Below are 25,974 nucleotides of genomic sequence, written 5' to 3'. Positions count from 1 at the left end.
ATATTTTTGGCAAGAATCTCCTGAAAAAATTTGTTGTCAAATCTTGTTTTGTGTTGTTTGAACTAGTTTTTTGGACTGCATATGCAGATTCAACGCCCTCAAAAACCCCATGAGCACTTTTATTGTGAATATTTCACCCATCAAACTTGTCATTTCAATGATCCATGTGGAATTCTAGACAAATTAGATAGGAAAACGAACTTGAAAACTTTTCAAAAAATCGTAGCTAAAGACTACTCTTATACATAATGTTGATGATTGCACCTTTCTCCAACTCAGTATGGAAAAGATGTTGTAAGATTATGTTAGATAAACATGTAAACTTTAAAAATTTACATAAAATTAAAAATAAAATAAAAATAAAAATTAATTAATTAAAACATTTTAACTTTGAGTTATTGGAGAATTCCACAATTATTCATAATGTTAGAGATTTTCAGCATAGCAGTAATATGTCTGATATGTCCAACATCAGCAGAGGAGGGCCTTGTGAGTAAACGAGTGTTGGAGAGCCTTTTAATAGATTTCTTTTTGATTATGTATTCGTTGGATTAACTTAAAAATTTAAAATTAATAAATAATATTTGATCAACTTCATTTTTTTTAATGTAATACTTAGTGGTCCACTTTTTCAAAAAAAAATATAATAATGATTAAATTAGTATTTATTAAAAAAATTATATAATAATGATTAAATTAGTATTTATTAAAAAAATTAATAAAGAAATAAAATTGCAGAAATAGGGATTAGATTTTTAATTTTGAAAAAAGGAATTAAATTTTTAATTTAACAATTGAAAATTTAAAAATTAGTTGAAAATTACAAATTATTAATTATTTTAAAAATTAATTGAAAAATTAAAAATCAAAAAACAATAACAAAGATAGATTAAATATTAACAAAAATATTCATCTATATTTGTTATTATTATCATAAAATTAAATTTTCTAAATGACAAATTAGTTGAATTTGATTTTAAATGAATCAGGGATTATTAAGGTGAAGGGGAATTAATAAATCAACAAGAATTTTCTTATTTTATAGTTAATGGTCAAAAATATAGCTAGAAAACTAAAAATGCTAAAAATTAAATCAAAAAAATAAAATTTTATATTAGAGGATTAAATGGAGTTAACAATTAATATAAACTTTGGTGATGAAGAATATTTATATTTATTGTTATTAGTTAGATAAAGTTAAGAAATAAAAATTCTTAAGATGACAAAAAAATAATCAATTAAAGAAAGGAAGGGAAAAAAAGAGGGAAAGAAGGTAATAAGAGGCTCTCGGAAGGGGGAAATGGTAATCAAGGCCACATCAAGTATCACTAGGTCAGATGGTGGATGAAAAGTTTCCACGATTGGTTGAGTCTATAACCACCCCTCCTATTAAAGTTATTAGGGTACTTCTCGATTTCGAGGGCTTATCAAATAATATGAGAGTTGTAGAATGGTGCAAAGGCTATGATTTTTTATTAATTGAAAAAAATAAGTGTTTGGAATTATATGAGTGTTCTACGATGCCAAACTTTGAAAGGTTGTTATGGTTGGTGTCAGTTATGTGCTCCTTGAGGCTAGGTTTGAAAGGATGACTGGTTTGACAAAAGCACGATTTACCGCAAAAATAGGGAAGTTTACAATCCCCTAATCCTAGCATGGGATATCATATGTCTTTGGGCAATCAAAACAATTACATGAGGGTTTTGTGGGGTTTAAATACCGTTTTTATGCTTTTCTTAGCCAAAATCTTGTCAATAAGATTAGTGGTCCCTTTAATGTAAGGGAGGGTGACTTGGCCACAAGAGGGAGAGGGTCCGAATTTTTGGGTTTAGGGTGAGCAATAGACTGGAGAGATTTAAAGATCCGAGTAGAGGAATAGCCATTGGATTTCAAAGCCTTGATTATATGGGATTTTTCAGCTGAAATAAAATGGGGAGCCAAGGTTTTTAAATCTCTGGAGAAGAGGGTTTTGAGAACACTACACTTTTGGGATGGGTGGTGATGAGAAAAGGAGTGGAGATAATCGTCACTTTGAGTATTTTTTTTATAAACTTGATGTGAGAGGGAGAAAGAGGGAGAAATTGGGGAGGCAGGTAACAAGGACATATAAGAAAGGAAGGGATTTGTTAAATTTAGTTTCCATAATGAACTAGATATAAGGGGAGATGTTATTAATATGGGAACAAAAGGCATCAAGAAGAGGGCATATGTGTTGCCAGATGACAAAGGTGTCATCAACAAACCAAAACCAACATTTGGGTTTGATATGCCATGAATTGAGAACTATGGTTTCAAAGTGTTGCATAAAGATTTAGCTTCTATAGGGGAGAGGGGACAACCCATTGTTGTAACTTCAGACTATTCATAGATGGTGCCTTTAAAAGAGAAGAAGGAAAACTTAAGAGAATTTCGATCAAGTTTAGGATTTCTAGGTCAACTAATTGGGAGATAAAGTGTAGAGCTTTGGGGATAGGGATCTTGGTGAAAAGGGAAATAATGTCAAAACTGACCAACAAGTCATTCTCATCAATCAGGATGATTTTGGTATTCTCAACGAAATCAACAGAATCCTTGATGTAAGAGGAAGTGGATCCCACAAAATGTTGCAGGTTTGTGGCTAGATGACGGCTCAATGTGTGGGTGGGTGCTCCAATGGCATTAACAATGGGACAGAGTGGAATATCATTCTTAGGGATTTTCAATTGACCATAAATTTTAGGAGTTTGGGGGCATGAAGATTGAGCTTGCATCGAATGGACATAGGTATAGAAGAGGACTTTACAACCTTGGTGACAAGCTAAGAAATGACATTCAGGGGGTTCTTAGGAAGGATTTTATAAGAAGAAGAAGACAAGAGATCTGTCATATTAGAATCATAATCTACAGTTTTCATGATAATCATAGCATTACCTTTGTCTGCCTTGAGGACAAGGACATGAGGGTTATCATTGAGGTGCTTGATGTCTTGGAACTCATCTTTAGATAAGTTAGGGTTATGCAGTTTAGCGCGATGCAAAATTATACCACAATCTTGCTGAATTTCTTCAGCAATGTGAGAAGGGAGGTTTTGGGAAATAAGCTCTATGGAGAAAAGGATCTCTTCAATGGGAATCTTGCAAGGAGCAAGAGAGAAGTTGAAGCCTTTTTCCAGGAGTTGGAGGGTAGGGGGATCAATGATGAGCAAGGATAGGTTCACTACATACAGAGGTCTAGAATTGGGGGAAGAAGAGGAATTGGCCTCTAATAAAGAATTATTAAGATTATTATCAAGAATGTTAATGAAATTAGACAGATCTATATTAAAAGGAGATAAATTTTTATGAAGAAGGGAATGATCAAAGTTAATATTAGAAATCAAATTGGGTAAATTATTGTTCTTACTTTGGAGATTATTAAATGAATTAAAATTTGAATGATTTGAATTATAATTAGAATTTGAATTCGAATGATTGATAGAGGGATCATTGAGGAAATCAAAAACATTAGAATGGTTCCAATTAGCATGATTCAATTTATAATTTGAATTTGAATGAATGATAGAGGGATCATTGGGGAAGTTTAAAAAATTAATTGAATGGGTGGGGCATTCAGAGTTGTGAGAGTCATTCGAATAGGGCAGGATTGGAGCTAAATTCGAACACGAGGGATGAGTTAAAAGAGATGAGGTAAGAAATTAGGATGGGGAATTAAGATTGACTGACATGTTGACTGAAGGAGCGATGGGAGAAATTGAATTGGAGGCAAAAATAATAAATTTCATAGCAGAAACAAGAGGAGCAGATGTAGAACTAGGGCTAGAGTCAATAAGTGAGGTGGAGTTGAGGTTTAACAGGTTTTCAAAGGAGACGAAGTCGCGACTCAACAAGTCAACCAATGTGGAGGTGTGTTGCACCAAGGGACAGGATAGAGGTCCTTGATGATGAGTGCATAGGTGATGGGTAGCTACATCAGATGACGGCTGCGAAGATTGATGAGAGAAGGTTAACTCCTTTTCTATTCCGTTAGATGCCAAATCGTCTTCTATTCCCTAAACCTCTTGTCCCCCCTACCCTCTAGCTCTAGTAAAAAGGCTTCAAATTCGCTCTTTCTCCTCGTGAGATTCCCAATGAACAGATCGTTCTCTTCAAAGAGCTTATTGACCAAAACCTCCCTTCTCACATTTCTAAAGAAATTCGACAAGATTGTGGCATAATTTTGCGTCGCGTTAAACCTCATAACCCTAACTTATTTAAAGATGTGTTCCATGCCATCAAGCACCTCAATGATAACCCTCATATCCTTGTCCTCAAGGTAGACAAGGTTAATGCTACGGCTATCATGAAAATTATAGATTATGATTCTAAGATGACAGATCTCTTATCCTTTTCTTCTTATAAAATCCTTCCTAAGAACCCTTGAATGACATTTCTCAGTTGGCCACCAAGGTCATAAAGTCAACTTCTATACATGTGTCCATTCAATGCAAGCTCATTCCCCATGCACCCTAAACTCTTAAAATTTATGGTCAACCGAAAATCAATAAGTAGGACATTCCCCTTCGTCCCATTGTTAGTTCCATTAGAGTTCCCACCCACGTGCTGAGCCATTATCTAACCATGAACCTGCAACATTTCATGGGCTCCACATCCTCTTACATCAAGGATTTTGTTGATTTCATTGAGAAGCCCAAAACCATCCTGATTGATGAGAATGACTTGCTGGTCAATTTTGACATGGTTTCCCTTTTCACCAAGATCCATATCCCCAAAGCTCTACACTTGATCTCCCAGTTAGTTGACCTAAAAACCTTAAACCTGATCAAAAATTGCCTCAACTCCACCTTCTTCTCTTTTAAAGGCACCATCTATGAACAATCTGAAGGTAAAACAATGGGCTCTTCCCTGTCTCCTGTAGTGGATAACATCTTTATGGAACACTTTGAAACCAAATCTCTCAATTCATGGCATCTCAAACCAAAATGTTGGTTTTGGTTTGTTAAGGACACATTTTTCATTTGGTAACATGGATGCCCTACAATTGATGCCTTTCATTCCCATCTTAATAGCATATCCCTTTGTATTTAGTTCACTATGGAAACCGAATCTAACAAATTCCTTCCTTTCTTAGATATCCTTATTACTCACCTCCCCAATGGCTCCCTCTCATATCAAGTCTATAGAAAAAAGACTCATATTGATCGTTATCTCCACACCTTTTCTCATCACCACCCATCTCAAAATTCTAGTGTTCTCAAAACCCTCTTCTCGAGAGCTTTAAAAATATTTTCTCCCCAATTTCTTTCAGCTGAAAAATCCCATCTAGTTAAGGATTTCAAATCCAATGGTTATTCCTATGTTCATATCTTTAAATCTCTCTAGTTTGTTTCTCACCCTAAACCCAAAATGTCAGACACCTCTTCGTCTCATGGCCAAGTGACCCTCGTTTGCCTTAAAGGGACCATTGATCTTATTCCCAATATTTTGGCTAAGAAAAGCATAAAAATTGTATTTAGACCCCATAAAACCCATAAGTAATTGTTTTGATCGGCCAAAGACATATTAGATCTAATGATAGGATCAAGGGATTATAAAATTCCTTTTTCTTGCGGTAAATCATACATTGGTCAAACATGTCATATCAAAGCCTGCCTCAAAGAGCACATAACAGACACCAACCATAACCGTCTTTCAAATTCTGCCACCACAGAACACTCATATAAGTCCAAGGACATAATTTGTTTCAATCAATCAAAAATCATAGCCTCTACACCATTCTACAACTCTTGTATTATTCGAGAAGCCCTCAAAATCGTGAAGAAACTTAATAATTTTAATAGGGAGGATGTTTACACGCTCATCCAATCCTAGAAACTCATCATCCACCATCTCACCCAGTGACTCTTGACTTGGCCCTGGTTACCATCTCACCCTTCTAAGAGCCTCTTATTACCTTCTTTCCCCCATTTTTTTCCTTTCCTTTATTTTATGGATTATTTTTTTTGTCATCTTAAATAAATCTTATTTCTTAACTTCATCTAACTAATAACAATAAATATATATATTCTTCATCATAAAAGTTTATATTAGTTCCTAATTCCATTTAATCCTTTAATATAAAAATTTATTTTTTGCATTTTATTTTTTGCTTTAATTCTTAGCCTCTTTATATTTCTAGCTATATTTTTTACCATCAACTATAAAATAAGAAAATTCATGTTTATTTATTAATTCCCCTTCATCTTAATAATCCTAATTCCTTTAAAAGTTGATCAAATTGCACTAATTGGTCATGTAAAAAATTTAAATTTATGATACTAATAACAAATATAGATGAATATATTTGTTATTATTTTATCTATGTTTGTTATTAATTCTTAATTTTTCAATTAATTTAAAATTATTAATAATTAATAATTTTAATTTTCAACTAATTCTTAAATTAATAATTTTTAGATTTTCAACTAATTCTTAAATTAAAAAAATTATTTATTTATTTATTGATTTATTATTATTATTATTATTTTTCTTTAGAATTAAAAATCTAATCCTTATTTCTACTATTTCATTTCTCTATTAATTTTGTTAAATTTTTCCAGAATTAATAAATCCTAATTTAATCATTATTATATTTTTTCAAAAAGTGGATGGTCAAATATTATTTATTATTTTAAAATTTTGATAGTTAATCCAACTAATAGATAGTTCAATTATTTTTCCAATTAAAAGGCTTTCCAACAATCGTCTACTGACAAAATCTCTTTGGTCCTTGATGCATGGATCATAAATATTACAGAGTGCTACTCGAGAAATCTCTAACACTTTAACTTTGTTAAATTACATAAAATAAAATTTACTCATTATTAATAATTAAACTAACCTAGATGCAGCTCAGCTCTGGATTTATGAAGTGCACAGAGAGAAAATTTTTAGAGGTGTAAATCTTTCTTAAGCTTTGCACTCGAAAAATAGGTTTGCACCTTGAGATATTTGATAGCTATCAAAACTTGATAAATCTAGAGTTTATATATATATATAATTTAAATATTAAAATATATTTATATTTTTATATATAAGACCTAAGGGTTAGCTCGAGTGATCTAGAGCTAGACCTAAAAAATTTTGATATTCCCTTGAGCAAAAGCACTATAATAAGGCTCCACGATTTACCCAATTTACCATGCACAAAATGTGTAGAAGTATATATATATATATATATATATATATATATATATATATATATATATATATATATATATATATATATATATATATATATAATTTAAATATTAAAATATATTTATATTTTTATATATAAGACCTAAGGGTTAGCTCGAGTGATCTAGAGCTAGACCTAAAAAAATTTGATATTCCCTTGAGCAAAAGCACTATAATCAGGCTCCACGATTTACCCAATTTACCATGCACAAAATGTGTAGAAGTACTGGAAGATTTCCATTCTTCATTCAAACTAAAAGAAAAATAAAAGTGATATATATATATATATATATATATATATATATATATATATATATATATATATATATATATATATATATATATATAGATATATATATATATATATCTATATATATATATATATATATATATATATATATATATATATAGTTATTAAGTTTTGATGATGATGATGATGATGATGATGATGATGATGATGATGATGATGATGATGATGATGATGATGATGATGATGATGATGATGATGACGACGACGACGACGACGACGACGACGACGACGACGACGACGACGACGGTGGTGGTTAACGTCCACTTAGACCAAAATTTGGTCTATCGAACCTAAAGAAACAAATTATTTAGTTTGATTTAATATTTTATTCCTATGGTTAAAAATCTTAGAGATAAGCCTTCTAAGCTCACTATAATTTTGACATCGTAAAAGGATAGGAAGGTTAGTATTGCAACAAAGAATTTGAAACTGAGATCTAATGTGGTTGTACGCGGGGCACTCTAAGAGGAAGTGATTTTCATCCTCGATGTCTATATTCTTACAAAGATGGCAAAACCTTTCCATCCATGGTGTTTCAGGAACTACCCAATGCCACATTTCACTATGGATCTCATGAGAGTTTTTTCTAATCTTGGCTATATTACTTTTCTTCTTTGAGCTACTTAAAACAGAGAGATACTTTTGATCTTCTAGGGTGGTGTTGACGACCTCCTTATAATATCTTAATTTTATTTTAGCTACTAAATCTTTCTCACACCACATTTTTTTCTTTGAACTTAGAAGTAACAATATTTTTGATGTTATTAATGTTTTGCAATGCAATATTCTCATCGATCTCCCAATGGTTTAACGAGGCGTTGGTGTCTTTATACCAACCTCGCTTGAGACTTAGGTGGTTTTGGCTAGAATTTAAAGCTAGGTTAGGAAGTTTATGGTCTCTTGTGTTATTGAGTTTGTGCTTGTACAACAGAAACCTAGTCATAGCTAGGCTCTTGATAGGGGAAAGACCCACTTCTATGAGGATAATAGGATAGGGTGTGTTGCTTTTAATTTTGAGGTTATACGTTATAAATGCTTCTGGATCTACTCAATATTTCTCCACGATTCTCTAGAGATGCTACAACCCCAAACCTCACATCCATATAAGATAACCGAAGTGACTAAAGTTTCAAAGAGGAACTTCTTTCTATCCCACATTACGAGGTTTGGTGTTTTACAATTATTTTCAAAACCAAAATAAGATTTCCACCCCCCATTAATCTTTTTCTCAATGCTATAGTTCCAGTTGAGCTTGTGGTGAATATCAATTCCTAGGTACTTGTAGGAAGACACTTCTTCCAAGTTACTATTGTCATACATAAAATTAGCATAAGTGTCCTTCTTGGATTTGATAATCATAAAAAAAAAATTGTTAGTGTTAACAATCATAACCATGGTAGAGAAGAAATCCTTAAGAAGTCTAAGTTGCTTATCAAGATTAGATGGACACCTTGTGAGAAGAACAATATCGTCAATGTAGAGAAGAAGGATGATTGCTATCCCCGCTAAGATCGTGCCAGCACATCCTGCTTCCTCTAAACAACCTTCTAGCTTGTCGATGTAAATGCGAAATAGGGTAGGGGAGAGGAGGTAACCTTGTTTAAATTTGATATTACACTTAATATCTTTGAACCACCCCTCATTTCTCTTTAACTTGACAATTACATTCGCGTATAACCTTATAGCGATAGCTCTCAACTCAAAAGGAACCTTTAGTTCTTCTAATCTATTCCATAGGTTGCTTCTAAGAACTGTATCGAAAGCCTTTCTAAAGTCCACAAAGCAATAAAAGAGATTGGATTTATCATTGCAGAATTCCTCTACAATGATCCTAAGCGTAACAAGGTGGTCCGTTGTTGAGTATTTCCTTCTAAAACCCGTTTGGCCTTTAGCCTGCTTACCTCCACTTTCAAGCCATATGCCAACTTATTTTCCAAAATAATACCATATAACTTGGCTAGGACAGGGTTGTCCGATAATTAGAGGGGTTATTTGTATCCCCACTTTTAAAAATAGGGATAATGAGGCTTTGAGTCCGTGGTTTAGGGAACCCTTGCTTGACCGCTTGATTGAAAAGCTTATGGATGTGGGGGATGACAATAGGACCTCCAATTTTTAAGATTTCCGCCTAGTAACCTTCAGTGTCCTTAACTTTCCCATTAGCCAAGCGATTAACCCCAAAGTCAATGTCTTATAGTGAGAAAACTTCTTTTGTTGTGAGTAGGGTTTCAAAGTTATCCATGACATTTGGGGATTCATAAAGCTTTTTAAGATAGGAATTCCAGTCGTGTAAAGCAATTTTATTATTATCTTTAGTTTTCCTAGTTAGAATCTGCCTCCAGAATTTCTTAGGAGCTACCTTAGACAGGTGTAAGACATTCTCTTGTCTTTGACGAATATACTGCCTTTTTTTCCTTTTATTTAGGGCTTTGTATATTTTTGTCTTGCCAATTTTAAGAGATTCAACAACAGTTTCCTTAATTGCTCTCCTCGCGCTTTTACAAGCTTTGACATACCATGGGTTGGTTTTGCTATTTCATTTATTACTTGAAACTTCAATTGAGAACTTGTTAATAGAATATGATTGGGTTGTAGTAATATTATGATAGAGTTCTTCTATGTTGTCTATACTAGATAAATGAAGCAAATTAGTTTTTAATTCATTTAGAAAGAGATCTTTTTTATTTCTATCAAAGATTAAATTCTTTTGGCTATAAAGATTATCTTCTATGGAATCTCTATGGATGACAAAATTGAAAGTTATAAGTAAAAGCCTATATATAATATTATTTTTAATATTATATATTTATAATATTAAAAATAAAAATATTTTTATTGGTGAAATTTATATAATATTAATAATATACTCCAAATTTGTTAAAGATTGAGATGACGTAAATTTTATTTTAAATTTAAAAAAAATATATAATTTACATTTTAAAAAATTTAATCTCTAATCACTTTATATCTAAAATTATAATAAATGTATACTAATTAATATTCTTGAGACGAATTCTAAACAAAGAATTGAAACACCTAAACAACAACCAAAAACCATAAAGTTGAAAAAACACCCCGAGACACATGAATTGAATTAGACTTCCACAATAATATATTACAAAGAAAGGATATTTATAACTAAAAGGAAATTATTAATTAATTAACTTCAACATTATCGTATTATAAATATAAAAAAGAATAATATAGGATGCCATGTAAACTAATAATAACAACTCACTCAGAAAGTAAATGATAATTATAACTAAACGGAAAATATTAATTAATGAACTTCTACATCAAAATATTATAAATATAAAGAAAAAAATAATAATAAACGATGCTATATAAACTAATAATAGCAACTCACTCAAAAGTAATGCAGAAAATCAATTTTTAAATCTATAAAAAAAAAATTTATTTTATTATTAAAATAAAAATATAATAATATAAACTTAACATAAACTTTGAGGCGATGATGTTGTTTTTGAAATAAATATTTTCAAAGTAAAAAGATAAATTATTTTTGTAATTGTATTTTTGGTTTTTTATTTTTATAGATTTATTTAAATGACAAATGTATCTAATAAATAATTATTATACATAGTTTTGAATAAAGTTATTAGGAAAAATTGAAAATACTGAAAAAGTATAAATACATATAGGAGTCTTACTCTGCATACTTAAAATGTGGAAATACATTAAAAAAAAATCATATAAATATGTAAATGTATGTTCAAAGTAGGTTTTCCTTGAATCTAGTTGAAACTTTTTATGCAATAAATGTATACACATAAGGTTTGAGTAAAACATAAGTGAACACTGCAATTAATTTTATTTATTTTATTTATAATTTTTATTTTCAAATTTATTTTAATCTTCAAATTTTTCCAAATAAATATGATCAAAAAATAATTTATTATTTTCGTTAAAAATTTATGATACTTATTTTATTATTTTCTTTAAGAAATTTATTTTAAGCTTCAAAATTATATTTAAAAATTTATATTAAAAAAAAAATGCGTTAGATATTATATTTTTTCTTATAATCACGTTTAACATTATCGATAATTTTTCTCACAATTCCACATTAGCTTTAGAAAATATCCGTGAACAGATGGAGGAAAAAGAGTGTTACATCAAAATTTGTGGTTTTCTTAAGTTTATGTGTTATTCATGATCTACTTGTACCAATTACATATATAGATATATATTATTTTTTTCTCACAATTCCACATTAGCTTGTGAACAGAGGAGGAAAAAGAGTGTTACATCAAAATTTGTGGTTTTCTTATGTTTATGTATTATTCATTATCTATTTGTACCAATTGTACGAATGAACACATATATATATATATATATATATATATTCATAGATAATTTTGATATATACAACATCTGTCAGATAGCTGGTGACAGCCTGTAGGCTCATATAGAGGGAACATGAAAAAGTAAGAACTATAAGTACCCAGATTTTGGCATGCAAACCAGTAGGATGATATATATCCATATCAGTTCAGCAAAAAACTGATTCCATCTCTAGACATATAAAGATATATAAAGATCTTCTGTAAAAAAAGCAACTGTGATGGGGGTAGCTGATAAATATAAAAGAAAAGAAAAGAACAAGTTTCATGCTACATACCAGATATGAGGAGAGAAAAAACTATTATGTTATGTACCCGGAAGACGGAAGTCCTGTATATTGTGCCGAATGTTTCCAATAGTGATAGATACCTTCCATATTTCATTTGGAGGGGTAAGCCCTTCTTTAGAAAGCGCATCTGCCTCTTTGTTGAAAGTCATTTCAATGTGTTGAATTGTGAAATCCTTGCGTGAATTCCAGATTGATGCAATTCTGTCCAACCACCCCGAAAGATTGATATTTTGGATGATATGAACAGATTTAACATGATCTATGATCACCTTGGAATCACCAAAAATGTGCAATCCTTGAATGTTTAAGAAGTCACTAGAGCTCAATAGACCTGTCGAGGGCATAGCCTCCGCTTTGTTGTTCGATCCCTTCCCACTGTTCCATGAGATTTGAATGTGTTGGTCCTCACACGAAATTATGAGAACCCCACATGAGCAAATTCCATTCATAGCTGCCCCATCAAAATAAGCACATGGAAGAACAGAAAGATCCATCAAACTCCCAACATGCTTCTTGAGATTGAGATGAGAATGAGGGGGGCTGCGGATGGGAAGGTGGGATAAGATAGAATCACGTACAAGTGAATAACTTTCCTTTTTGTCATGAAACAGTGCCCTATTTCTGCATTTCCAAATGGCCCAAATGGACATTAGCGGAATAGGCCTCCATTTTGTTCTCATCTTACTCCACCATTGAAAAGCATCCTTTATTGATGGGAAAGAAATCCTATTCAGACCAAAGTGATCAGCAAGAGATTTCCATATCTTCATAGCATGTGGACAGACAAGGAAAATATGATAATTGCTTTCTTCATTCGCTTTGCAAATAGGACAGATTGCTGGCCCACACCAATTTCTTTTTTGTAAATTATCCCACGTAAGATTCTTGTTGTTGAAAACTAGCTAGGCGAATAAAATAATCTTGGTAGGGCAATTCGATTTCCAAAATACAATGGGGAAAATGTTTTTAGGGGGAGTAGGTTTCTCCATCTGAAGCATGCTATAAATATCTTTTACATAAACTGAAGACCGCCCCTTGGACCCATTCCAAATAAGATGATCCTCCTTCGATGATCTGAAGATACCCCTGCTTTTCATATACGTTATGACCTTATCCCATTGTGAAGACAGATCACCATAGAGTCCCATCATCTCGGCCGACTTCCATGTAGGAATTGAACCCAACCATTTGTCAATGACCTGGTCCCAATAAAAAATCCCTATATGCTGAAGGAAGTGAAGCAGCTGTTGAGAAATAGGTAGATCTGTTACATCGCCCGCTAATGGATCAAGGCCAATTAGGATCTTTTTGCCCAATTGAAAGTTCCATGCCAAGTTTTTTAGGAAAAAATGCTCAATTTTGTGGAAACTTCGCCATATGGCAGAACCATGAGGAGGACCAAAAGACCCCTGTCTAAACCAAACGATAATGTCTCTGTTATCCAAATATTTAGCCTTGATTACTTTGCTCCAAATGTTGTTCCCAAAAACAGCCTTCCACAATGATTTGCAAAGGAGAGCAATACGAAATAAATTTAAGTCCAGAATACCCCACCCCCCCAGAGATTTAGGCTGAGACAGGTTTGAGAGCTTTGTCAGATGAAATTTTCTTTGATGCCTGTTTCCTCCCCAAATGAAATTAGCAAAACTCCTATTCAAATTTTGAATAATTTTAGCAGGAATGTAGAATAGATGTGCCCAATAGACCAATAATTGTACCAAGACAATTTGCGTTAATATAAATCTTCCCGCCAATGAGAGACTTTTAAACTCCCAGTCGGCAATCCTTTTGATAAATCTTTTGTGAATCCATGACCAATCTGCTGAAGTGTATCCAACCGGCTTGAGATGAAAGCCTAGATATTTCAGGCCCTCGAGAAGGGGGGAAGCCTTGATATTGAAGAGTTTGGTTAGATATGCAGCAATCTCCGAATTAATGTCCTTCATGTAAAAGGATGATTTGTCCCCATTTATACGAAGCCTCGTGGCTTTATGAAATTTCCCAATATAGTATGAAGACAGTCCCACGAGGCACGACACAGCATTGCAGACAACAAAATGTTGTCAACAAAAAGATTGTGAGAAAAAGAAATATCTCTACTGATAACCAGAGGATTGCAAACCTTATCTCTAATGGCTCTGTTAGTGTGGATACTGAGAGAGTCCATGACTAAAACGAAAAGGATAGGGGACAGAGAACAGCCTTACTGCAGGCCTCTAGCAGCAAGGAAGAAGGAGGAACGGATACCATTTACGAGAACAACGTATTTCACATCAATTACGCATGCCATAATCCAGTTTAAGCAGTTGATATTAAGACCAATTTTAATGAGAAGGCATCTAAGGAACCCCCAATCTATGCAATCATAACCTTTCTTGAGATCAATTTTTAAAAAAGAAGCCTCCGCCTTCCTTATATGCATGGAATGAAGGCATTCCTGCGTTATGGCGACAACCTCTAAAATGTTTATGTCCTTAAGGAAGCCATGTTGTTCAGAAGTAATATGGATGGAGAGCATATTCCGCATCCTTTCTGCAATGAGTTTGGAGATAATCTTATAAAGGGTATTACAGAGAGAGATGGGTCTGAAGTCCATGAAGGTTAGGGAGGGCTTCTTTTTAGGAATTAATGCAATATAAGTAGAGGATATAGAATGGGAAATAGTACCCTTTATCCTTGACTCTTCCACCATATTCAGAAGATCAGATTTCAGAATATCAAAAAAGTGGATGAAAAAGTCAATAGTCCATCCATCTGGTCCCGGGCTCTTGTCTTTTTGGAATGATTTCATGATGGACAAGAGTTCCGTCTCTATTACCGAGGCAAAAAGGTGATCATTCTGCTCCTCATCGAACATAATGGGATAAGGTTCAATGCCCCATAAGATATCAGCAATATCACATCCCCCATTACTGTTGTATGCCTTCTGAAAATATTTGACAGCCTCTCTGGATATGTCTGCCTGAGATACCACCATGGAGCCCATCTCATCTTTAATCTCCCAAATGGAATTTAATTCTCGCCTCTTATTTGCGAAACGATGAAAAAATTTAGTGTTCTTATCCCCCTCATTGAGCCATGTGGCTCTGCTCTTAAGTCTCCATGAAGCCTCCTCAATAGCCAGCAGGTTCAGTTTTTTTCTCTCGAGGTCCCTGATGTGGGCCCTCGTTTCCAGTGAAACATTATTTGAAGTAAGATAATTAGATAATTCCTCTAATTCTTCATATATCTTCTTTAGTTCCTTTCTGTTGGAGATCACCCTACCCCGCTGCCAACGTTTAACAAGATCTTAGGCCCGATAAGCGATCCAGGAAAGATTTGGATTGCCAAGGGCAATCTTTAGGGGAGTGTGATAGCCAATACTCCTTGATGATCTTGTTGAACTGCTCATCCTCCAACCAGACCCTATTAAATTTGAATGGATAACCCCACCTATGACCCACCAGATTCCATTTGATTGAGATGGGACGATGATCCGAAATGAAACTGGGAATGTTCATAACAGAGGGATTCCCCAATCGATCAATCAAGCTGTCATGTATGAGGAATCGATCCAATCTCTTAGCAAGATATGCTTCATTTGATCTCCCATTGTCCCATGTAGGCCCCCCTCTAGTGGGAAGAACATCAACAAAATTATGAAACAGAATGGCTTCTCTGATCAGGAAGCCCACCTGGTCATTTTTCCTGCCCCTACCCCAGACCTCATCATTGCTCATGGTACAATTGAAATCCCCCCCAATGATCAAAGAGTCAATGTCCAAAAACTCAGAAGATAGAAAACGATCCCAGAATGGAAAGCGGTCTTTATACGGGGCATAAATATTAAGGATGTGAAAAGGTCCAGTATAACCTCTGAAATATGCCAGGAGAAGAATACCTGCAAAACAACTGAAAGCCATAGCAGAGATCCAAACCGAATCCCATAAAACCGCCAACCCACCAGAGAGACCAAAAGCATCCGTGGCAGCTATATGCCAGGTGGGAAACATGCGCCTAAAATATGAAATGGAATCCTGGCAACCGTGCATAGTTTCTTGAATAAGAATAATCTTTGAGTTTGAAGATCTGAAAAGTTCCTTAAGTGCCAAAAATTTCGGGCCCGCTCCAAGACCCCTAATATTCATTGAGATTATATTTATCATTTGGACAATTCTCCAGGCTTGCTTGCTCTAAGTGGCCCATTACCAGCGAGATCGACAATTGGGATGTCAACCAGAGAGAGATCCCGGATATGCATATCCGACCTACCTTTCCTGCCCCGGAAGTGTCTGCTGCCCCTATTCTGAGTCCTTCTAACTGTTATATTAGTAGCAGAGTTAGGACTAATGGATGGAGATGTAGATTTAAGAGGTTTAGATATGGACAACGAGTGAAGGTTGAGGGAGTCGCGCTTTAACAGAATGTCGAGATCATCATCAAATAAATTATTCGGGGAGGAACCAAGAGAGTTATGAGGGGTGACAGCCGCAGCAGGTGCCTTGCCTTTGATATCTATCATCGATTTTGGAGAAGAGGAAGAAGGCAATAAATGGAGAGGGGAATCCTTCCTTACTGGTGCACAGGAGCGATATCTAGGAGAGTGAGGAGAAGAGGATATATATGTCACATGGGGAGCAGATGGGAATCTTGAGAAGGATGAGGCACAGGAAGAGGTGAGGGAATGGCTTGATCTGGACAAGGTTCAGGGGGAGTGGGATCAACTGAAAAAAGCAACCTCCTTTCTGAGGGAGAGAGATATAAGGATTGCGGGGACTTAGATTTGGGAAGAGGGATGCAATTGATCTCCGTAGAGGGATGATGATCTTGTCTGATATTACCTAAAGACTGTGACTTTTTGATAGATCTGCTAGATGATTTCTCCAGAGAGATGTCCCGAGAGAGCGAGCGACGGTCATGCCCCAGGTTAGAGATTTTGCCCAAATCATATTCGCAATTATGATCAATATCACACAACTCAGTCCTGGAACCTGAGGATTTTCTGATATGTTCCTTCCCCTTTTTCCTTCCAACCGGACGACGAGGACAGGAAACCTTCAGATGACCAGTTTTATGGCATATCGAGCATCTAAAAGGAACCCCCCAGTAATCCAACCTCTGTTGAATAGCTAGATTGTCCCATGATAAATCAATGTATTCAGGAAAGCCCCCCCTGTATTCTTTTTCAATTAAGATCCACGCAACTCATTTATCTTTTGCCCCCAGACATTTGGGATCAACATAGATAAACTTCCCAATGGCATTACCTATCACTGCCAAGGTTTCCTTGGACCACAATTCGATGGGGAGGCCCGAAAGCTTCACCCAAATATAGTTATTTTGAGGAGTGGATCGTAAAGGATTGAAACCAATGTACCATTTATGCAGGGCAAGAAAGATTTTATCATGTACCCAGGGAAGAGAGAAAATTATTTCAAGATCCTATTCTTTAAGGAAATGGAAGTTGTACCAATTGTTCATTAATCTGACAATTGTAGGAATATACCCCAAGAGAGCATTCCATTTATCTCCAATCCAAATCCTAAACTAGCCATCCTCCATAGATGGAAAGTGCCAGCGACCAACCAGTGCACGCTTCTGAAGACTAACAATCCTGTCCAAGAGGAAAGAACTATCCAAATGCACGGCCGAGGGGGGAGAGGAAGTTTTAGCAGGACGTTGTGTCCCACTGTGAGACTGATAGCAAGATCCGTCATCAGGTCTGCCTTGATTCGGGATGAATGCTTGAGGAATGAGATTGTCTGTTAGCGAAGTTTTCCAATTTACCGTTGAGGATGTCCCACCACCTCTTTGTTCAGCTACCATGGTTGCCCGTACCATGGCTGATGCAATCGATGCATCAGAAAACGCGTCCATTGCAGTAGAAAAGAACCAACTAGAATAAATCGGGATAGGACAGAAAATTCAAAAAAAGACCAGTGGAAACTGACGGGGTTCAGAGCTGTCAGACCGATAGTGACTAAATAAAGGGATGCAATGTACCCTAAATGTGTGGAAGATATGATAATTAACTCATCAGGATTTACAAGGAATGGCGGCCTACGGAAGAGGTCAAAGAAAATCGAAGGACAGCTCTAATACTGACATCCATAATAAATGGAAAAGACTCCAGGACAGAAAGAAGGAAATGAAGATAACCATATTGGCGGCTTTCATTAAAGTAAGTGATTAATAACACTTACGTCGTTGGTGAGTACAGAAAGCAAAAAAATTCGATAGCAACCGCTAATGCCAAGAGGGAAAAGACCATGGAGATATCAGAAAATATGAAAGGTAGCCCAATAGAAAGCTATGATGATTCCGGGAAAAAGATGCAGCAACAGTAACAGTGGCGGCACTTACACCACCATGGCCCAATTTTGATACTAAAATCTAAACAAGGTTTTGACAGAACAACATAATTTTTTATGTTCAGAAAGGGAGCCCAAAACTAACTTACGAATAGTGACCGACATTCAGAGACATAAACATCCTATCTATCAGACAACATAATTGATAAAACGTTGTAACCCAGATGTCAAAAACTCAAGATGGATAAGAATTCATATCTATAAAGATACAATATATTTTAACAAGAAAATGTAATCATATACTCTATACAATTCTATCTCACAGCTTTGAAGGAGAATAACAACTCTTTTTCATCTGTAACTGAGAGAAAGAACGATAGCACTAACCTTTTATCACGCAACCATGGAAAGCAGAGAACCGAATAAGCATGAATGTCACCACACTACACGAAGCCACCAAAACAGCTCCCGAAAAGATGGTAGGTGTAAAACATACATTACTATAGGCCACAACAAATAACTATTATGAACCAAGAAAACTTCCTTATGTCCAGGATATCAATAGGATGTAGAGAATCTAAGATAAAATCATATCGATAGGATGCTGAGAAGCTAAGAACCCTGATAAGAACACCTGAAACGAAAGACTATAAGCATCCCCAGGACCATGTTGAGAAACGCCAAGACAGGGAGGATGCACTCAGGACTCCTGGCGCAAATGTGCACGGAGGAGAAGGAAAACCAAATCCGAAAAGGGAGGTGTCTGAAAGCTTATAATTTGAGTGGTACAAGAGTTGACAGAAATTTTAGGAGCAGCCTACACGCAAAAAACCACACCAGGAATAGACAGGTGGAGCATCATGCAAGAAGCCAAATACATACCTCATGATCGCAGGATGTTAGGTGTGATTTGCTCATATGACTGAGAGCGGCATGCAGAGAATGAAAACACACTAAATGACACAAAATAATGGGTTAAGCATAAAACTGACACCTAGCAGAACCTTAGCGGCCATTTCAAAGTGTGAGAAGCCCTTTGGTTGGATGTCTGTGCGGAGGTCACTGGTTGGACAACATGGCGGTGCTCTCTCATATATATATATATATATATATATATATATATAGATATAGATATATAAACGGCCATTTCAAAGTGTGAGAAGCCCTTTGGTTCGATGTCTATGCAGAGGTCACTGGTTGGACAACATGGCGGTGCTCTCTCTATATATATATAACCTAAAAATAAGATTACATTTCTAATTACTTAGTATTTTTATTCAGAAATTATGAAAACTTATATGGCATAACTTTTCTATTTTAAAAATATGTTATTTATTTTTAGAATTTTTATTCTAGAGAAATATAAAAACTTATACAACATTACTTTTCCATTTTAAAAATATGTTATTTTTTAAATGTGTCTTATGCAATTTGCAAAGAATTTGTTAAATAAACTTAAAAATATTTATTCATAAGTAATAGTACTTCCCCTTTTCTTCCTTTCCTCATGTTCTTCCATAATCCCTTTAATGTTGCATCACTTTGTTCCCTAACCTGAAAACTGTATTTTGAGTTTTTGTTATATATATATATATATAGTGTGTGTGTGAGAGTTGTATTTTTAATATAAAAGGTTATGTTTATTGATGTTACCGTTTGATGGTTGCATCACTTTGTTCCCCGATAGGAAACCTGCATATTTTGTTAATTTTTTTGTTTTTTTATAGATTTAGAGTGTCTGAGTTTTATTTTTAATATAAAAGGTTAGGTTTATTGCTGTTATTTTTTATTATTGTTTATGATATTTTTAACGTGTTGAGTTGAGATGTAATTTTTAATATAGTGTACTAGTGTTGAATATTTTGATTTGTTAAAAAATAAAATAAAATATAATAATATGAGATGTTAAAATTTTTATATATATATATATATATATAATTTTAATATTATAACTTTAAATTAAATTAAATTATTAAATTATAGTTATTTATAAGTTTATGTTTTACATAAATTTATGTTATTTGTTTATAAAGTTTTTTTAAAGGTTTGAGGAAATATATTAAGGAATTAAATTAATTAATTAATTAAATTGGTGATTAATCTTGTTGTGATGATAAATCACACTAATTGATTTGAAATTTGTAGGAAAATTAATTTTCATGTGATTATCTCTTTAAACTTATTTAATTATAATTAATTAATATTATTTATTATTTATTATATTTAAGAAAGAATAAATATGTGGTAAGCTAGACCACTCACAGGTGCGTATACATGCACATTGACACCTGGAGATCTCTGTTTTCATCCTTCATGCAGCGATTTTCTATATACTTGATTTCTCTTTCGACTGTTAGTTTTCTTGTCGCTCCATATTCTAGCCTCCTGTGACGTCTTATGACCAACACATAAGCCTCGGTTGTTGCATTTGTCCATCTTTCGACTATTAATCATCCCACATCTTACCTCTTTGCCGAGTTATTGCACATCCATTCCTGTTGATGGACAAGCTTCGGCTTCGCACTTCATCAAAAGCACCCCATCTCGGTTTGTCAACACTACCAGGTATGTTTATAAGGAACTCCTAACTATATCTTTTTGTTATTCGGACATGTGTTTTAGAAATTTCTGCAATCTGGTTATTTGGAAATTCAGGGACTTTCCATAGTTTATATATAACATCCTTCTATGATATTATCTATGCTATCCTTTTATAGCGGATAATAGTTTTCTTTTATCGTAGTCTATGGACAAATTTCATGTATAATTTCGCTAGTATTGGCTGGTCTTGGGTCAATTGTTTCAGTTTCCAGAGCTTCTGTTTTATATCTAAACCATGTACAGATTTCCGGTGTAAACTTGGACCATGGTAGTGCATATGTGGCATGTGCTTTTGTTGTTGTTTTACATCCCAGACCGAATTCTCATGAAGTTTTCTTCTATGGCCATCCTCTAACAAGCATACTGAGTTCTGTCTCTGAATTTGCCTTTTTTCTCTGGTTACTGTATCTGGTATTAGATCTCTGGTATTTCTTTTGGTTTTTTCGGATTGATTTTAAATTTTACCACCTTGGTACTAGTAGTATTAATGGCCTTTATCTTCTCCGGACTGGTATAGGACGGATATAAATGAGGGTTGGTCATTATTACCGTCGATAGTTTATGAAGTCCTACCTGCAAAATCTATCTATATCTAGAGGATATCTTTGAGGGTGGCTGGCATGTTTTTTTAATTAGACTTTTCTCTTCGAGTTAATGCTTAGGCCATCCCGAGGCATACTTTGATTGTATTGTCTAAAGATTCTTTAGGTAGAACCATCCTTTTCCTATCCTTCACCCTATACGCCTCTTTCCATTGCTGATAGTGGTGTACATCCAAATCCATATTTAGTCATTCCTTGGGTTTTATTGAGGTCATGTACCAGACCTTTTCTTCTGATGGAATTAAAATCTGACTCATCAGCCATGGAGGCTATGGTCCACGCAGCCATACAAGCTGAATCACTCCATAATAAAGCCAGACCATCTTCTGATTGACCTTCCACCTTGGATGATATGCTGGTACATCCTTCGAACCCCCCACATGTGTCAGAAGTTGAAAAATATCATCTTGGCAGCGTTCCTTCTGAGGATCGCTCGCGCAAATGTCATAAGCCGGCTAAGACTTCTCAACCGCTGGGAGCTATTCGGATTGACAGTTTACAGTTGACTGAGAGTATTGATAGTCTTCAAGATAAAGCCTTAATTGGGCGGTGGCATTTCCTAGAGCTGAACGAAAATCAGATGAGAGACTGGCTAGAAGCTCAGTGGAAACCCATCATCGGGTATATCCCGATTATTGCTAAGCTATTGAAAGAATGGTTTTGTTTCCATTTTCTTAATGCAGGGGATCTGGAAGCCATTTTAAAACATCAATGGGTATATGGCCATAGTTTTCTTTCTCTGCACAAGTGGTATCTAGAATTTAATCCCCGTAGAAGCACTCCTTCCAATAATCTTATTTGGATGAAACGACCGGGTCTACCTCTGGAATTCTGGTCTTCTGAGACTTTTACTGAGATTGGTAATGTTGTTGGAAGATGTGTTTATGTTGACCCCTGGTGTGGGGGGAGAAAGACAAGCGTATTGCCTGGATTCTGATTGATATATCTTTCAGAGGTGGGTTCCCCGAGCATATCGACATCAGCTGGAGAGAATTGTCAATCGGACAGAGATTGGACTTCTGGGGTGTGCCTTTTAGATGTGTTGCGTGTCATCATACTGGACACCTCATCGAGCATTTCCCGAGAAAACGAGATTTTGGTCGAAAGCATCATCACTTCACAAAATTTTCAGAATTTCCATTTAGCTCACAGGGTCCTGTTAAGATATCAGAGAAATCTATTTCCCCAATTATCTCTCGCTGTCCCCTCAATTCAGATTCTCTGATCGTTGTTCATCAGAATACTCCCACTCGGCCAATTGTTTCTGATCCTTTACTCTGGATATCTCCGTCTATGCCGGATTTGGATACTGCCTCCGAGTAAGAGATGCCCCTTCCTCCGAATCATCCTATGGAACTGACTGGGGACCAAAATGTCCCGTTTTTGCCTCCTATTCCACTCTCTTCTGTCATATATGATCACCGTACCCATCGATGTCCGCTATCACCTCTTGTTATTGAATCTTCTCCTGGGGATAAAGGCATCGAACCATTGATAACTCCCACTCCTGCTAACTCTCTGACTCAATCGCCTATCAACTCGATTGGTAGCGATTTAGACTATATGTTATCCAAGAAATCTCTTGTTCTTGTACCCCTCACTGTTCGTAAACTGAAGTCTCCTATTTCTCCAAGGATTAGCCCTACTTCTGCTATGAATATAACTGTAAGAAGGAATAACAACAGGGGCAGTAGGCATTTCAGGGGGAGGGGTGTTTCTTTTGGTTTTTTCGGATTGATTTTAAATTTTACCACCTTGGTACTAGCAGTATTAATGGCCTTTATCTTCTCCGGACTGGTATAGGACGGATATAAATGAGGGTTGGTCATTATTACCGTCGATAGTTTATGAAGTCCTACCTGCAAAATCTATCTATATCTGGAGGATATCTTTGAGGGTGGCTGGCATGTTTTTTTAATTAGACTTTTCTCTTCGAGTTAATGCTTAGGCCATCCCGAGGCATACTTTGATTGTATTGTCTGAAGATTCTTTAGGTAGAACCATCCTTTTCCTATCCTTCACCCTATACGCCTCTTTCCATTGCTGATAGTGGTGTACATCCAAATCCATATTTAGTCATTCCTTGGGTTTTATTGAGGTCATGTACCAGACCTTTTCTTCTGATGGAATTAAAATCTGACTCATCAGCCATGGAGGCTATGGTCCACTTGGCCATACAAGCTGAATCACTCCATAATAAAGCCAGACCATCTTCTGATTGGCCTTCCACCTTGGATGATATGCTAGTACATCCTTCGAACCCCCCACATGTGTCAGAAGTTGAAAAATATCATCTTGGCAACGTTCCTTCTGAGGATCGCTTGCGCAAATGTCATAAGCCAGCTAAGACTTCTCAACCGCTGGGAGCTATTCGGATTGACAGTTTACAGTTGACTGAGAGTATTGATAGTATTCAAGATAAAGCCTTAATTGGGTGGTGGCATTTCCCGGAGCTGAATGACAATCAGATGAGAGACTGGCTAGAAGCTCAGTGGAAACCCATCATCGGGTATATCCCGATTATTGCTAAGCTATTGAAAGAATGGTTTTGTTTCCATTTTCTTAATGCAGGGGATCTGGAAGCCATTTTAAAACATCAATGGGTATATGGCCACAGTTTTCTTTCTCTGCACAAGTGGTATCTGGGATTTAATCCCCGTAGAAGCACTCCTTCCAATAATCTTATTTGGATGAAACGACCGGGTCTACCTCTGGAATTCTGGTCTTCTGAGACTTTTACTGAGATTGGTAACGTTGTTGGAAGATGTGTTTATGTTGACCCCTGGTGTGGGGGGAGAAAGACAAGCGTATTGCCTGGATTCTGATTGATAGATCTTTGAGAGGTGGGTTCCCCGAGCATATCGACATCAGCTGGAGAGAATTGTCAATCAGACAGAGATTGGACTTCTGGGGTGTGCCTTTTAGATGTGCTGCGTGTCATCATACTGGACACCTCATCGAGCATTTCCCGAGACAACGAGCTTTTGGTCGAAAGCATCATCACTTCACAAAATTTTCAGAATTTCCATTTAGCTCACAGGGTCCTGTTAAGATATCAGAGAAATATATTTCCCCAATTATCTCTCGTCGTCCCCTCAATTCAGATTCTCTGATCGTTGTTCATCAGAAAACTCCCACTCGGCCAATTGTTTCTGATCCTTTACTTTGGATATCTCTGTCTATGCCGGATTTGGATACTGCCTCCGAGTATGAGATGCCCCTTCCTCCGAATCATCCTATGGAACTGACCGGGGACCAAAATGTCCCGTTTTTGCCTCCTATTCCACTCTCTTCTGTCATATCTGATCACCGTACCCATCGATGTCCGCTATAACCTCTTGTTATTGAATCTTCTCCTGGGGATAAAGGCATCGAACCTTTGATAACTCCCACTCCTGCTAACTCTCCGACTCAATCGCCTATCAACTCGATTGGTAGCGATTTAGACTATATGTTATCCAAGAAATCTCGTGCTCTTGTACCCCTCACTGTTCGTAAAACGAAGTCTCCTATTTCTCCAAGGATTAGCCCTACTTCTGCTATGAATATCACTGTAAGAAGGAATAACAACAGGGGTAGTAGGCATTTCAGGGGGAGGGGTGTTGTATGTGATTGTTGTTTCAGGAATCTTTCGCTAGTGGATGTTCCCATTACTGATGTCTCTGTTGACAGGCCTCTTAGAGCTGGAAAGGTTGATCTTCCTTCAAAATGAATTTTATATTATCTGTAAATATTCGAGGCCTGGGAGCAGACCTAAAGTACTTGGCCTTAAGAAACCTTTTTTTGTCTAAGAGTCCTAAAATCATTTTAATCCAAGAAACTATGCATCTGATACCAGTCACTATATCCTATTTTCGGAAAATGCTTCCTTAATGGCACATCTCTGCTATTGATGCCGTAGGATTATCTGGTCATCTAGCTATTTTGTGGGATCCTCTGTGGATATGTGCGAAGGCATACAGTTGCATAGCAGGCATTCTTATTTCTGCACATGTTAGAGGTCTTAGATGTCCCATTAACATTCTGAACATATATGCTCCATATAGGAACTGATCAGCATTTTGGGAAGGACTATTTGCATCGGAAGTATTTGATATTGATTCACTGTTGATTGCAGGTGACCTTAATATTACTTTAAGCTCGGATGAAATATGGGGGAAAAGTAAGAGAATGGATCCAAATGCTGCTATGATCAGGAATGAATTTCTTATGAAGAATTTCATTGACATACTTTCGCCCACAATACTGCCCACCTGGGACAATGGAAGGTGCAAAGAGGCTTTCATTGCAAAATGGATAGACAGATTCCTTATACATGCCTCCC

The 25,974-nt window shown here is 35.6% G+C and overlaps 1 protein-coding gene across 1 annotated transcript; it reads right to left on the bottom strand.

Moving 5' to 3' along the window:
- Nucleotides 1–13,059: 13,059 nt before the first annotated feature.
- LOC149199774 (uncharacterized) lies at nt 13,060–14,103 on the bottom strand. The gene has a single exon (XM_089400700.1). The coding sequence runs from the start codon at nt 14,101–14,103 to the stop codon at nt 13,060–13,062; it is 1,044 nt and encodes a 347-aa protein (XP_089256826.1).
- Nucleotides 14,104–25,974: the final 11,871 nt, after the last annotated feature.

This window comes from Pinus tabuliformis, chromosome 2_1 (genome assembly GCF_031772625.1).
Source record: "Pinus tabuliformis cultivar Carrire ecotype Pingquan chromosome 2_1, CPIR1, whole genome shotgun sequence".
NCBI lineage: Eukaryota > Viridiplantae > Streptophyta > Pinopsida > Pinales > Pinaceae > Pinus > Pinus tabuliformis.
This window is presented reverse-complemented; position numbering and strand designations above follow the sequence as displayed.

Excerpts from the sequence above, each read along its gene's own strand:
- LOC149199774 (XM_089400700.1), bottom strand. The coding sequence starts at position 14,103 with ATGAAGGACATTAATTCGGAGATTGCTGCATATCTAACCAAACTCTTC.